Source organism: Sorghum bicolor, chromosome 3, assembly GCF_000003195.3.
Source record: "Sorghum bicolor cultivar BTx623 chromosome 3, Sorghum_bicolor_NCBIv3, whole genome shotgun sequence".
NCBI classification, from domain to species: domain Eukaryota; kingdom Viridiplantae; phylum Streptophyta; class Magnoliopsida; order Poales; family Poaceae; genus Sorghum; species Sorghum bicolor.
The window spans coordinates 72,713,949-72,727,706 of NC_012872.2; the positions used below are offsets into that span (position 1 = coordinate 72,713,949).

The 13,758-nt window shown below is 41.6% G+C and overlaps 1 protein-coding gene across 2 annotated transcripts; it reads right to left on the minus strand.

The window, feature by feature from the left end:
* Nucleotides 163-12,938, minus strand: LOC8062306. 2 transcript variants are annotated; one of them, XM_021455923.1, is made up of 16 exons: nt 12,630-12,938; nt 10,459-10,972; nt 10,008-10,257; nt 9,365-9,666; nt 8,659-8,832; nt 7,732-8,463; nt 7,565-7,659; nt 7,407-7,460; nt 7,235-7,323; nt 7,074-7,139; nt 6,374-6,925; nt 4,075-4,149; nt 3,764-3,834; nt 3,622-3,679; nt 1,594-1,795; nt 163-1,247 (listed from the first exon to the last, which is right to left on the minus strand). In XM_021455923.1, the coding sequence occupies exons 2-16, from the start codon at nt 10,854-10,856 to the stop codon at nt 607-609; spliced, it is 3,759 nt and encodes a 1,252-aa protein (XP_021311598.1). In that variant the 5' UTR covers nt 10,857-10,972; nt 12,630-12,938; the 3' UTR covers nt 163-606. The 2 variants fall into 2 exon arrangements, with proteins under 2 accessions (XP_021311598.1, XP_021311599.1); XM_021455924.1 differs by having other exon boundaries at nt 256-1,247; nt 10,459-10,985.

A 13,758-nucleotide genomic window follows, 5' to 3' on the forward strand; every position in this document is an offset into this window, starting at 1 on the left:
TTATCTATATTTAATGCTCCATGCATGTGCCGCAAGATTCGATGTGATGAGAAATCTTAAAAATTTTGAGTTTTTGGGTGAATTGAACAAGGCCAGAGAGAAGATGTGACACTGACGCGCTTTATTTCAGCATGTCTGTTCGCTGGTCTGAAAAATCATAGCTGAAATTACCGTTGGCTGATTTATTATAAAAAAAATACTGCTAGCTAGCAGAAAAAATACGTCAGGTAAGACAATGATGATGGTGACACTGAATTACTGATATATACAACCTTTGGAGTACACCTCGATAAATGGAGTAACTAGCCTCCCTACCTTGTACCGCACCAAAATAGATATGTACACCGACGTCTACACAGACAGAAGACCATAGGGTACAAGGTAGGGAGGCAAATTACACGCTGGTACAAAAAGGGACAACATGCGGTTGTTGGGATTGTCAAGAGGTCTCTATAAACTTTTTCTTTATCAAAACTAAGTGAAGCCTAACAGGCCTGGTGTTAAAACTGCTGGTTTGGTGGTTACTGTGAGAAAATCACATGTTACCTGTGCACTATATCATGAGCTTTTCTATGGGGGCCCGCTGAGATGAAAGAAAATGTACAGCTATATCATGAGGTTTATTTCGTTGATGTCATCCATGGGGATCTCGAGGCCCATCAAGTCGAGATCCTGGAGTCCATCGTCGTCGTCCAGATTTAACCAGCCGCCAAAGTCAACGTCCATTCCTGGCAGCTCGAGGTTAGATAAGTCTGGCATTTCAGCGTCATTTGAAGCATTTGCCGGATCATCATGTCTAGCAGCAGCTGAAGCTGTTGTGTTGTCCTTGCCGCTGCTGGGAGGTGTTATTTTGGCAGGAAGCTGTAGATCCCTAGGGTTACTGCTTGAAGGAGCAGATATGTTGGCCGTCTTCTGTTTGGGCTTTGTTTTATTCTTCCTTTCACCTTTTGCATTGGATGACGATGGACGGCCAGACCTAAGACTGTCTCTGTTGTGCCCCTTCCCTTCCCTGTCCCTCTCGCTTCTCTTTCCTTTCGTATTGCTGACTAGGGAAGTACCAAGGCCTGAGGTTTTCAAAGTTCCTCCTGTTATGCTACCTACAACCTCATCGAGCAACAATTCCCTTTGTTTTACATTGTTTGTCCAGGGATCCTCCTTAGCAAATGACAGGTCCGTCAGGTGACTGCTTCCTCGCGAAGCATCTGATGCACTGGCCCTGTGGACTGGTTTCACTGCTGTATTATTATCTGCAAGTAAGAAAATAAATCAGATCCTTGATGGCTGGCAACGCAATACATAAAACTAGTACTTCCTCAGTCCCAAAAAGGATGCAACTCTAGCCTTTTGAGAAGACAAATATTTTTAAGTTTGACCAAAACTATATAAAAAAAAGTACTAAAGTTTATCATACCGAATAAGTACCATTAGAATGGTAACATTATATATTTTCATAGTATACTTATTTAGAGTCATAAATCATAAAAATAATTTCTATAAACTTGGTCAGAATTAAGTTTAACCCTTTCTGGCACGGAGGTTGTATAAACAAAGTTGCTACAGACAATGCCTATAATTATTATGGTGATGCAATACCTTGTGACGCAGCATCTGGACTGCTTCTGTGAGACGTCGCTGACAAAAACATATCCTTGAAAGTAGGCTCATCAAAGCAACTTGTCCCTGCCTCCTCATAGTTTTGGCATCGCACTAGTACTCGTTTGACAAAACTTAGAGCAGCATGTCTGCCAGCTCTACTAACATTTTTGCTGCTTGAAACATTTGGACCATAGAAGGCCTGGAGATTAGCACAAAACGGTCAATAACTTAACTAAGTATGTGAAAACATATTAAACTTGAGAATCCAGCGCAGACATATTCCACTTCCTAGTAAGTTCATTACCACTTGAACATCAACAGTAAAACTTGAATGCAAGTTCCAAATAATGACACATTACTCAAGCTCAAATTTATGGAGAATGTACCACCTAAAAATAACTAAAACAACTACAAATGTGGCACACCAACGAAGCTGTCCCACTTCCAGTGGTTTGGGAACAGCATCCGCCAAGCAAATCAAAGTTATGGACCTAGATGAGCATGGCAAGAACCGGTACTCAGGTGCATTGCAGAAACTGGCCAGGGTTATGCTCACAACACAATAGTTGTCATTTTTGGATCTCAAGCAAACCATCCAAGTAACTGTGTAGGCCAGGCTAAATACTTTTCAAAATAACATCAGGAGAAAGTTAATAGACATGAACTAGAATCATATTAGGGCATGCGCAAAGTGAAACAACCACTTAAATGTGGGACCCATAGCAGATGGCATTAGCTAAGTCACAAGCCACAGCCATGCTGCTCCTAGTAGGACATTAGGTGGGGCCCAAAAAACACTCGCCATCCCCAACCTCCCCTCCCACGCAGAATGCTCGCTCCATCCCCAACTTCCCATGCCGTGAACGCTCATTCGACCCAGCAATTCTCTTCACCTTCACCCCTCATGCACGGGGCGTGTCCTTGCCTGACAGGCTCCAATCCAGACTATTCGGCAACAAGCAGGGCAGCAGGCTGCAGCGACACGGCAGGGTCGCATATCGGCCACCTTGCGATCCTGCAGTCAGCACCCAGGGCCTCCATCCAGCACGCTAGCTGCTCTGCGCGAGGTCAAGCACCTCCCTGATCCACGCCCCAGTGCCGCTGGACAAGCAGCAGCAGCAGCTCAACGCTCAGGCGCAGGCGTTACGTGGCGGATTAGCTTGCTGCTGGCCGTGGATCACAAGGTATCACGGAGTATTGTATCTCTGCTCTTTCCTCCTTCCCATGGTTGAGGGATTAATTTGATGATTTGTCCGTGGATACCTGCGGCTATATTGTCCTCATCCCTGAGCACATCCCATCCACAGACTTCCGCCGGTGGATGGATCTGATGAGGCTACTCCCTCCATTTTGCAGGATCTAGAGGAGACGATCACCACGCAGTTTGAGGTCCTATCGCCGACTGCCCTGGACCACATGCTAATGGCTAATGCTGCATCCTTCCTGTACACGAGTTCACCTGGCCCTGGCAACCATTCTGGAGGTGGCCAACCAACAGTCATGTGCGCCATGTTGGGGGGGAGAAAGGGGAGGACAGAGACCAAAAAAAACTTCTTAGGTGCACTCTAAGCTTGAGATCGACTGAGGAAACTTTTCTTTAAGGTGACTTCCCACAATGTTTGTGGTTCATTTTAAGAATGCAGTCATTAACTTAAGGTCACCTTTTAGATACAATGTTCAACTGTTAGTAATAACACACTTTTTTTGACGTTAAAAAAATAGTTGACTGGGTTCTCATTGTATCAAAAGAAATGCATGATACACACAGGGTTTTTCAATACATCATTCAAAAATTTTATATGCTCAACAGGTGAACAGAGTATGAACAAATAATGAACTAATATTATTTTGGGAAAAAAAGGATGATAAAGGCAAGCAAAGAGTTTCAGGAAAGCTAATAAGAAACAAAATTAGGTTGATAACTAAACTAAAATGGAAATTAGGAAAATGAGTAGTAGTGTGTATTAATCAGTAGCATGACCAATAAAATGACAAATAGCTACATATTGGATTTGACGGAGTTACCATATATTTCTCATATGCTCTCAGGAGAAGTCTATCCATGGCAAGCCGTGAGAATTCCCTATTATAAAGTGCACCAAGTTTACATAAGAGTCTGCAACATGAGAATCGGTTTCCATAATAGGTGCAAATGGCCTGAAAATACCTCTGCTGAGACTCTTTTGCAGTTGTAACAATGCCATCCAGTTTCAATAGCAAGTTTTTCTTCTCCACAACCTATGATATCAGCAGAAGTATTACAATTAATTATGTGAGTGTTATATTGTATACATGGGTAAAATACAACAAAGATAGTAAAACAACTCAATCAATAGATGGAATGTGACGCATCAGTAGACGTAAAGCAATTAAAGTGGTATGCTATATTGTAGAGATGGGTTGAAGAAATTAAGAATAACAAAATATGTTCATCAAGAAATAAGACACACGTCCATGCACTTAGTAAGTTATGAATACCTCTTTATGAAGTTGGCCTTCTAATTTACAGATTTCAGCATTAATATCCTCGTCCTCGCTCTGTGCAAGATCAGGCTGAAATGGAAACAAGAAGTCAAAACACTGGAAACATTAGCTAATTTCTACATTATTTGAGTAAATCAGTATATGTTCAAAATTGGGAATTCATCGAGCAAAGGGAACTTACAAACTGGACCAAATTAACAATATTACTAAGAATAAAATGCTTTAACTAAGAAGCTACATTGTCCTGAAACATTTGGAGATCAGACCAGGAAGAAACTTGGAAAAGAATATGGAAATCTTGGGCTCCAGGTAAATGCAAGTTTTTCATGTGGCTGGTAGCACATGATAGATGCTGGACAGAGTTTAGGTTTAGACAGCTGAAAAAAATTGGTATGCAGTCCCTTGCTCCGCAGCTAGCAGAAACATCTTTTGATGACTGGTGGGAGAAGATTCTAGGAGAGACCGGGGAGCAGACTAAGCAGGGCCTCAACTCTGTTGTCATCCTTGGCGCTTGGTGGAATATTTGATATATTGCATTGGGCCTCATGGGCTGATTATATAGGGTACATAGGACTAACACCGATACACAATGTGGTACTATTCCTATTTACTCTGACAACAGCGACACGCCAGATCTGGCTGCCTCCATGACAGCGCAGGGTCGAGGTGTGTGGCTGGCCCTGGCCGCCACCACGGTGGCACGGGACAAGGCGAGACCCATTTGCCTCCATGCGATGAAGATTAGGTGTTGATGGCGACAGCTGGCGGTGAGCCCAGGGACGAGGCAGCGGCGGCAACTTGGCGATGGCGTAGGGGAGATCCCAATCTGCTGTGCGACGACGACGATGGCAGCCGGATCAATAGGATTGGGCGCCTAAAGAGGGGCGCTGCCCCCGGCGGAGATCGACCTCTCCCCGGAGGCGCGCAGTGCGGAAGCGGCGGCAGCTAGGGTTAGAATCTAAACCTAGGCGAATGATACCATGAAGGAGAATATAATTGGTGGAATATTTGATATATTGCATTGGGCCTCATGGGCTGATTATATAGGGTACATAGGACTAACACCTTATGTGGATACACAATGTGGTACTATTCCTATTTACTCTAACACCTCCAAACCTGATTAGAGCTTTACAGCTCGCTGGTATGGAACTACATTTTTGGGGTATGGCCGGGGCTAAGGTGTTTCGTACCTTTTTGTATTGGTGCCAAACTAAGTTTGTGGGCTTAGGTTGTGGTCGGGCTCGTTTGTAATATGCATGTGTTGGTTTTGAAGGACCTAGTGTGGGTGGTTGGGTGTGTTTGTAAGGGCTCTTCCCCCTTTTTTTCTTCTTAATATAATGATGCGCAGATCTCCTGCGTGCTGGAGAAAAAAAAGGAAGAAACTAGTGTTCTAATAAAGAACTACCATGTAATATTCAACATTACATGTTCTCAATCAATTCAGACAAAAGGATAAATATCAAATCTAATGAAAGGAAACTAACATGCAATATTCCACTTTTCATGTTCTTTAATCAATTCAAACAAAATGGTAAATACCAAATTTAAGGGAAGGAGAGTGCAGCACAGAGACGGCCGTGGAGAGAACAAGATATCACAATATCCAAACCTGTCTGGTTCAGACAATGAACAAGCCTACTATAGAAAATTATTCACATCTTAAGATGGTATGTATAGTATGGAATGGAACTCTGAGAGTACACATACATCCAGGGGCAAAGCTTAGCACTAATATTACCCTGGTGCACTGCTCTATGACACATCAAAGAACATAAAAGGATTATGTGGCAAAATCTCAATTTAATAGTAGAAAAAAATTATTCACCATGGTGCATCGGCACAAGAGAATAAGCATGGTGTCACCCCTGCATACACCTATCCAAATAGTAAGCAAATGAACAGAGAAGCATGCAAGTAAATATATGGATATACTTGCTTACATAGCTATCAAGGCGGTAAAGCAAGGCATGGCGACTCAATACTGTGTTACGGCTTTGGTGAGCGAGGCAACACCATACCAAGGTAAGGAAATGCAAGACATCAGCGTGAAGGGGGAAGAATATAGGAAAAAACAAACGAAAAAGGAATAAGAGCTGGATAGGAGCAGAATCAAGTGGGAGAAGGCACAGTAGAGTAAGGCGATGGGAAGTAACACCATCATTGGAATGGAATATGCATATTAGTGAATAAAGTAATAAAACTGAGAAGTAACATAAAAAATCATAACACACACACTGTAACTAAAACACAATAGTAGAAACATTATGGTTGTAGTAAGAAAACAACCTACCACAGGTTCAATAGATACACCAACTTCACTCAGCTCAATGATAATCCTATCACTGAAGCACATCTCACTGTACTGAAACTCAGGCCACACCTTGGCTTTATCCATGACATTGCCACTTTTATGTGACACTTCATCATTATATTTCCAGTCAGAATCCATTATCAGACCATTTGGGCCCCTCCTTGAAGCTTCAAAATTCATTAAAGGTTCTAACTTATAGTTATTTGAGTGAGACTTCCATCCTCCTTCATCAAAATGAATTTCATGTGTATCAAATGCATATCCCTCGCTTACATAAGTGTTGTTGGTAATACTATCAATCCTATCTTCATCGATCAATGCTTGAATAAGTCTTTGGCCAACTGAAGACCATCCTGGTACCCCAATGCCATGGACAAGTTGATCAAGGATAGGTTCTATGCAGCTTGCCTCCCAGCCGACCCCTATGCCATTATCCAACTGATTCAAGCCAAAACCATTTGGAAGGGCAGCGTGATCATCTTTGTTGCTAGCGGCTGGAGTCGAGGGCTGTGAAACGTATTCAAGACCACCCTGTATTAGGAAAAAAAATATCAAACATATGACTTCTGAAATCCAGTTATGAAACGACTTCTAAACAGAAACTGCCCAGAAATGCAGTGTCACAAGGGCAATTTTGTTAGTACAGTAATACTGCAAGGACAGAGTTCTGAAAAGGTACCTTATATTTTTGGCATTCATCCCCTTCCATTGACCTACTTGAGGTGGAATCATCTGGCAAATGTATCTTACCAACAAAATATGGACCAAGGAACAATAAATTAATGTAGTGAAGAGTAAAATATATGTCTTTCGGCGCAATAGAAAAATCACCCACATTACCTGTTGACTAAGATATGTGATGTCTTCTGCAGTCAAAAAGGCGAAGAAAGGTTCAACCTGCCTCCAGAATGAGCTTGCACAAGCAGATCCTGCAACAAGAAAAATACCATTCAATATTAAATATTTTTCCAATGAAGATAAAAAAAACAGAATGTGAAGGTAATGTCAATACTCAGGGCAGCATTTGCTGAAGCAAGAAGTTCCTCATGATCATCTTCAGATTGCACTGAAAAGTGAACAGCACAAGTTCAAGGGTATGGTTCAAAAGAAACTATTTCAAATTGCATACAGAACTCTAATTGATACCAAGAGAAGCTATTGAGCATGTACCAGGAGAGTCTGACTGCACACTGCTACTTGTATGCCTAGGCCGTGCATTACCTTTCCGCTCAGATATTTTCTTCATCAGTGGTCTCCCAGATTTACTACAGGGAAAATTCAGAGTTAGAGTATCGATTAGCCACATAAAACTGCTTTTCAGCTATGGAAAAAGTCACCTCTCGGTTCTCTCTGAGACTGTCCTCACACTTCTTTGTTTTGTAGTTGGAGCATTTTCAAGCTTGTCAATGGATACAGGAGCGCCAGGCCTGGTCAGAGTAAAACCCCGACCAACTCTTCCTTGTCTCCTTGCAGCATCTCCAATATCCTCATCAGCAGACAACTTATTCCTTTTGGAAGGATGCCCAAGCATAGCAATCTTCTGAAAACCAGAGCCATGCCCATCATCCAGTTCACCAGCCCTTTTGCCCTTGTCCCTTAGCTTTTTCTCAGCAACTACAGGCTCATCGCCTTCCGATCCAGTTGAGAGCCCATGATCTCGTTTTGTTTGTTGAAGACCATTTACAGATGCACGCCTTGGTAAACCTGCACAATCTTCATTGACAGGACTGTCCAGCGAACCTGGTACCAGTGCACTATCAGTAGTGATTATAGGGACTAAATTTGACTTCCTTGCTGAACGGGATATCTTCTGAGGCCTCTGCCCACCCCACTGGGTTGGAGGAGATAATGAATGCGTAGATTTTGTACGTTTATGATTGCCAGATCCACCAGCAGAAATTAACTTATTTGTACCAGAAGGATGTTCCCAATCATCTGAACTAGCTTGTGATCGATGAATGTTTGGAGATGACTTCAATATTGACCCTGAATTTGATCGGGGTCCGCGCGCAGATCCATTCGCCTTCGGTAATGAGGCAATATTACATCCACTGTCGTCTTCATTAAGCCTGAAAAATCAATGTGTCAAAGGCCTGATTTTGTTTGTTCAGGTGTGTGAGCTGAGTTGGCGGTGAAATGCTAATCACAGATATGATGAAAAAATTAGGACCCAATGTGCAGCAGAAGATAATTTTCTTAGTTTATTGTGGTAAATGATAAAGTAGAGGAGCACAGGGCGGAACAGGTAAAGAAGCACATCTTACTTGTTAATGGTTCTTGGACTGGGCATTTCTTTATCTAAAGCAACTTGACGTTCCCTTTTGTTAATAGGATGGAAACCACTGTCTTGGTCACTCCTATTTAAGGGTCGCACAACAAGACCATTTTGTGTAGAAAGCAAATCTGCTTTAATTGTGCCAGATGCAACAGTTCCAGACCTGCACATTCAGTTTCATCTGATACCCAGAGGCCAGAAAGCAAAATGGAATGCATAACAAACTTTTTCATTGGTGATTCAAGGAACTACTCCCTCTGTTCCAGAATGATAAGCATATTTTGGACAGGAAGAAGTAAAACTTTACAAACTTTGACCCACAATTTGTCAGATTATATACAAGTTTAGGATATAAAACTTGCACCAATAGATTTGTATTCAAAATGCTTCTGAGATGAAATTGATTCTTTAGCAAATGACAACATATTGTAAGAGAAATTAAGGGTCCAAAAGCTACTCTGTGTGACTTTCCCTGATCAAAATACACTTATCATCTCAGGAGGGGACATGTCCCAAAACTTTATTAATTTATCATGCTGCAGAATCTTCAAGTATAAACTTCTTAAAATGTTCCCAACTATCTTCATGCAATAACAGTTAAGTTGCCTCTCAAAAGAAGTTCAAAGGGATAAAATCTCAAAGTCAATATAGAACTAGAGATATGAACTTCAAGCCTAGGTGGTTAAATTTCTAACCTGAAACTAGGAGAACTTGTCAGTCTTGCCCTACCATCATTACTAAACTTGTGTTGCATGCCTTGTTTTGACTCTCGGTCTACATCAACAGTCCTCGAAACACCAGCCAGTGACATGTCTGCCTTAATGGCAGAAGAACGCTTTTTCTTCATTTTAGGCTTTTCCCAACCATCAATAGTAGTTGCCAAACCTCTGATTTTTTCTTCTGGGACTGCAGAACTGCCATTGGTGGCTTTGCCAGGATCTGAGATTCTATCAGTAGGTCCGGGGCCTCGTGATGGACCAGCTGTCCTTGCATCCATCTAACAAATCAGATGCCCATCAGGTAAATGGTACAAAAATCCCTGGTAGGCTAAACAAGGCATCAAATGACATGGCCTCTATGTACATGAAGTAATGAAGTATCATCAGTTGCAAATTAACAATGTCAATAGGAAAAAAAATACCATGCTAAAAATCAGCAACTAAGCCACATTGCAAATAAGGCCTAGGTTGATGCAACGAATTTCACATATCTCAATGAGTTCAAAGCTGGCAAAACCCAATTGTATCATTTCGCAAACAGCACTAACTATCTAAAACCTTCTTTTGTAAGACACAAGTAAAAAACTAAACTACATGAATATTTGGAAGCAGGTCTAACCTCCACCATGGATGTACGTATTCTCCTATTTTGTCCTCCATTCTTTGTCCTCTCTTCTCTCTGAAGTCCAGGTTCCATATCATCTGCATTTAAATGGCTCTGAGGAGCATTTTTAGGTGTAACTCCTCCAGATGATAACACACTAGATCGTTCATTAGATGAACTGTCTCCTCGAGAACGTTTTCGCACAATATTGGGATAAAGTTTATCAATCTTCGCAATAGCACCACCAAAAGCTCTAGATCTTTCCCTGCAAAAGTAGTCCACAGTGAACAATTCGACAGGAGCACATAATTTATAACACAGATAAATATTCCCATGTACTGGAAAACTTTACCTACACAACTTCCCCAGAAGGTAAAAAACACATCATTATAAAGTCTTACATTGATTACCCCCTTTCATCTGATAAGTTCATCGCAAGACAACAAAGTAAGTAATGAAATAATACCTGGCCTTATTTGAATTGTCATTAAGATTACTCCTCATGCGTCTAATCTCTTCAATAGCATTTGGTGCATTTCTCCCTAGAGATGGGATTGATGTCGAATCTTCTATGGAAGTTCCAAAAATGGAACTTATTGATTTCTTTAGATCTAACCGAGATGTTTTGTGATCCACAGTTGCAGGTCTCAAGTCCACAGCAAGTGACTGAACTAGATTGATAGAGTCCACTGCAGCTGACCTTGATGAGCTTGATGCTGAAAACATCGCATAGCCATCACCGCCTTCACGGAAGCTTCCTGACCTTTCCAATGAAGCAGCTGCATAGGACCCACGTTGTGCATTGAAGTATCCATGCCCATCAGGGCTACCAGACACTAAATCGGATTTTGTACTAGATGCCATTGCCCCCAATTGAGGCAATTTTCATACCACTAACATTTTGAACACAACCTCAGGTGAAAGAAGCTGATCTTGGAACCATGAAGCTACAGGTAGTATGGAATCTCAAATCACTGTACCTGTCAAGACAAACTTGAAAATGATTTATTTATGCCATTCCAACTATTCAATTACACAGCATACAGCATGTCCAAAGTAAGAAGTAAAAGCTAGCTTTCAGACAAAAGGAAGTCTTTTATAAAATTTGTACCAGCATTCACACTTAACATAAAGTATCAAATGTTATAGATTAATTTTATTCATCTTTTGTCTACTAATCTAGCAAAAAAATCCCAATAGTGCCATCTTCTAACTATGAACTACTTGATTAACACACGCAATCTACAAAAATAAACTGAATGCATTCTAATATGCCAATGCAGCACTATGGTACTAAATGCATTCATCAAAATTCGACCTAAACTGCATGAAAAAAAGTAGGATGCAAATTGTGAAAGCAGCTCCATGAGGCATCGACCTAACCCTGCTGTTTTCCATACAGTGCTGGTCATATTTGTAGTGCTATGAAATATAGATATAGATGGATACATTTAGTACCATACTGCTGCATTTATGGAACTAGCCTCGGTAGAATTATGCAACTTAACTGCTTTACATATGTATATATAAGCAAAGCAGCAGTGGCATATTTTGGTTTTTTTTTTAGCAGATTGTGTGCATTTATCAAATAGTTCATAGTCAGAAGGTGGGTAGTATTGGAAAAACATATCCTTTTTTGCTAGGTTAGAGAAAAAAGGGAAATAAATTAAAGCTATAAAAACTGTTACTTTATGTATTAAATAAACAAAATCAAAAGTCCCTGTGCATATCCACCATGAAGATTTGCAAATTGACAGGTAATTGCTAGTTAAGAGAGAACCAAACAAATAATGCTATACAGAAATTAACTTTATGCTACTAACAACTGCCCTGTTCTAGCGCTCAATCTAAAGAATTAATGCTGCTAGTGCTAGCATCTGGTACCTACGGTGGATCAACAAATCATGGTGAAATTAGGAATGGACAGATACATGTTATTACTACAAATAATGATCCAAAGAAGTACTTATTATCATTTACAAGTAAAAGCATAAATTGAAATTAGGAATAGAAAGATAGATATCAAACTCACAGGTGACAAATGATCAACACACTGACCATTTCTAATTTAGTCAATGGCTCAATAGAAGTATATAGTACATGATCATTGTGTATTCAGAGTTACACCTAGTGATACAAGAGAGGTAGGGATCCTACAGGAGAAATATGATACAAACTGCTCCATTTCTGTTTAGTAGCATGAAGTTTAGTAAAAGGGGTTCTTAGAATTTCCAGCCTACAATTGTGCCTAGTCTTCCACTCATTCTGCTAATTGGCATCTACACTCTACTATTACGTAATTTAGGGCTTCCTAATGTTATATGCAGCCCTGAGACCAATTTTGTGTTGCATCTTGCTGACTGCTAGCATTTTTCTCAGAGCAACCCAGGGGCGGACCCAGTAAGGGACATGGGTGTACAGATGTACACCCAATAATTTTTGCAAAGCAATCGAAGTTAGTAGGCATGTACACGCATATACACCTGTAATTAGATTCAGATCGGATTACAAATAGTATGTTAGGGTTTGGGCGCACGATTTTTTTACCTGTGAATTACGTTAAGGTTTGGGGGCACGATTTCGCACAGCAGGAAGGGAAGACCAACCGACCAAGGGGAGGGAATACGATTTTTTTACCTGTGAATTACGTTATTGTTCTGGTGGTGCTTGTCGCCGGGCAAAGTGGCCAGTAGCGAAGTAGGACAGCAGCGACGGTCGCAGGGACACCGGGGCTGCAGAGGGCGGACGTCGTGCCGGAGATGGTCGCGAGGATGCTAGGCCCCAGGTGGTGGTCGACTGAGCGCAGTCTCCTGCGGCCTCCGGGTTGCGGCACGGCGAGCAGATGCAGGAGATCGGCCGCGGGCGAGACGACTCCAGGCGGTGGGCCAAGGGGCGTGCGAGCAAGGGCAATTTAGTCCAGCTTACCTCTCTCTCTCAGCTTCTTGTGGCCAGCTTCACGTGTGTGGGTACAGCACACCGTCGCAGAGAAAAGGGAGAAGAGGAACAACATACAATTTAGATTAGAAATGATGAACGCAGCAGTATATTTTAGAGATGTATCAAATCATATTAGCATATTTTTAATATTCTGAATAGTAATTATATATTTTTTAAACCGTGATATTTTGAATGGTATGTATCTAATTATAATCCTAAAAAATGCTAGCCGATATAGGTGACTCACCTAAACATTCTCCAATGTTCTATACATCAACATGTATTATTACGTATTAAATAAATAAAAACAAGAAAATATGGACTTAAAGTTATATAAAAATAGAAATGTTAGATCTAGTCTACCTTACTTATTGCACCTCATCCTTCCAAACACAAATCAACACTTCATATAACATTATCTATCCACCTCCTATAGTGTCTCCTCTCGGTCCATGCCTCTCACATGTTCGTGCTGCCTCTATCTTCTATAGGCTACGATTGTCGCCTATGCAACCTCGTGCCTATCGTCTCTGCCCGTCCTCCTCTCACAATCCGCCTGCTAACTCCAGTTGCACCCATAATATGTTTTCTTTCCGGCCAAGTCTGCCGCTAGCCTCCTCTAGATGCGCTCATCGCCTCTGCTGCTACCTGTCATCCCTTCCTCGAGCAACACGGCCTTGGATCTGGGGCAGCCCGCCTGTTCTCTATCTACCCCCTTAGGCAAGATAGTGCCCCTCTAACTAGCACATAAGCTGCCTAGACGAGCACCCTGTGAAACATTAGGGCGAGCTTGGCCGCGAGGGAAGAAGAGGCATCCGCCACCCTCTGC

Coding starts and splice junctions, on each gene's coding strand:
- LOC8062306 (XM_021455923.1), bottom strand. CDS start 10,856: ATGGCATCTAGTACAAAATCCGATTTAGTGTCTGGTAGCCCTGATGGG. Junction 10,258..10,458: donor GACAATTCAAATAAGGCCAG/GTATTATTTCAT, acceptor CTACTTTTGCAG/GGAAAGATCTAGAGCTTTTG. Junction 7,324..7,406: donor TTCAGCAAATGCTGCCCTGA/GTATTGACATTA, acceptor TTCTTGTTGCAG/GATCTGCTTGTGCAAGCTCA.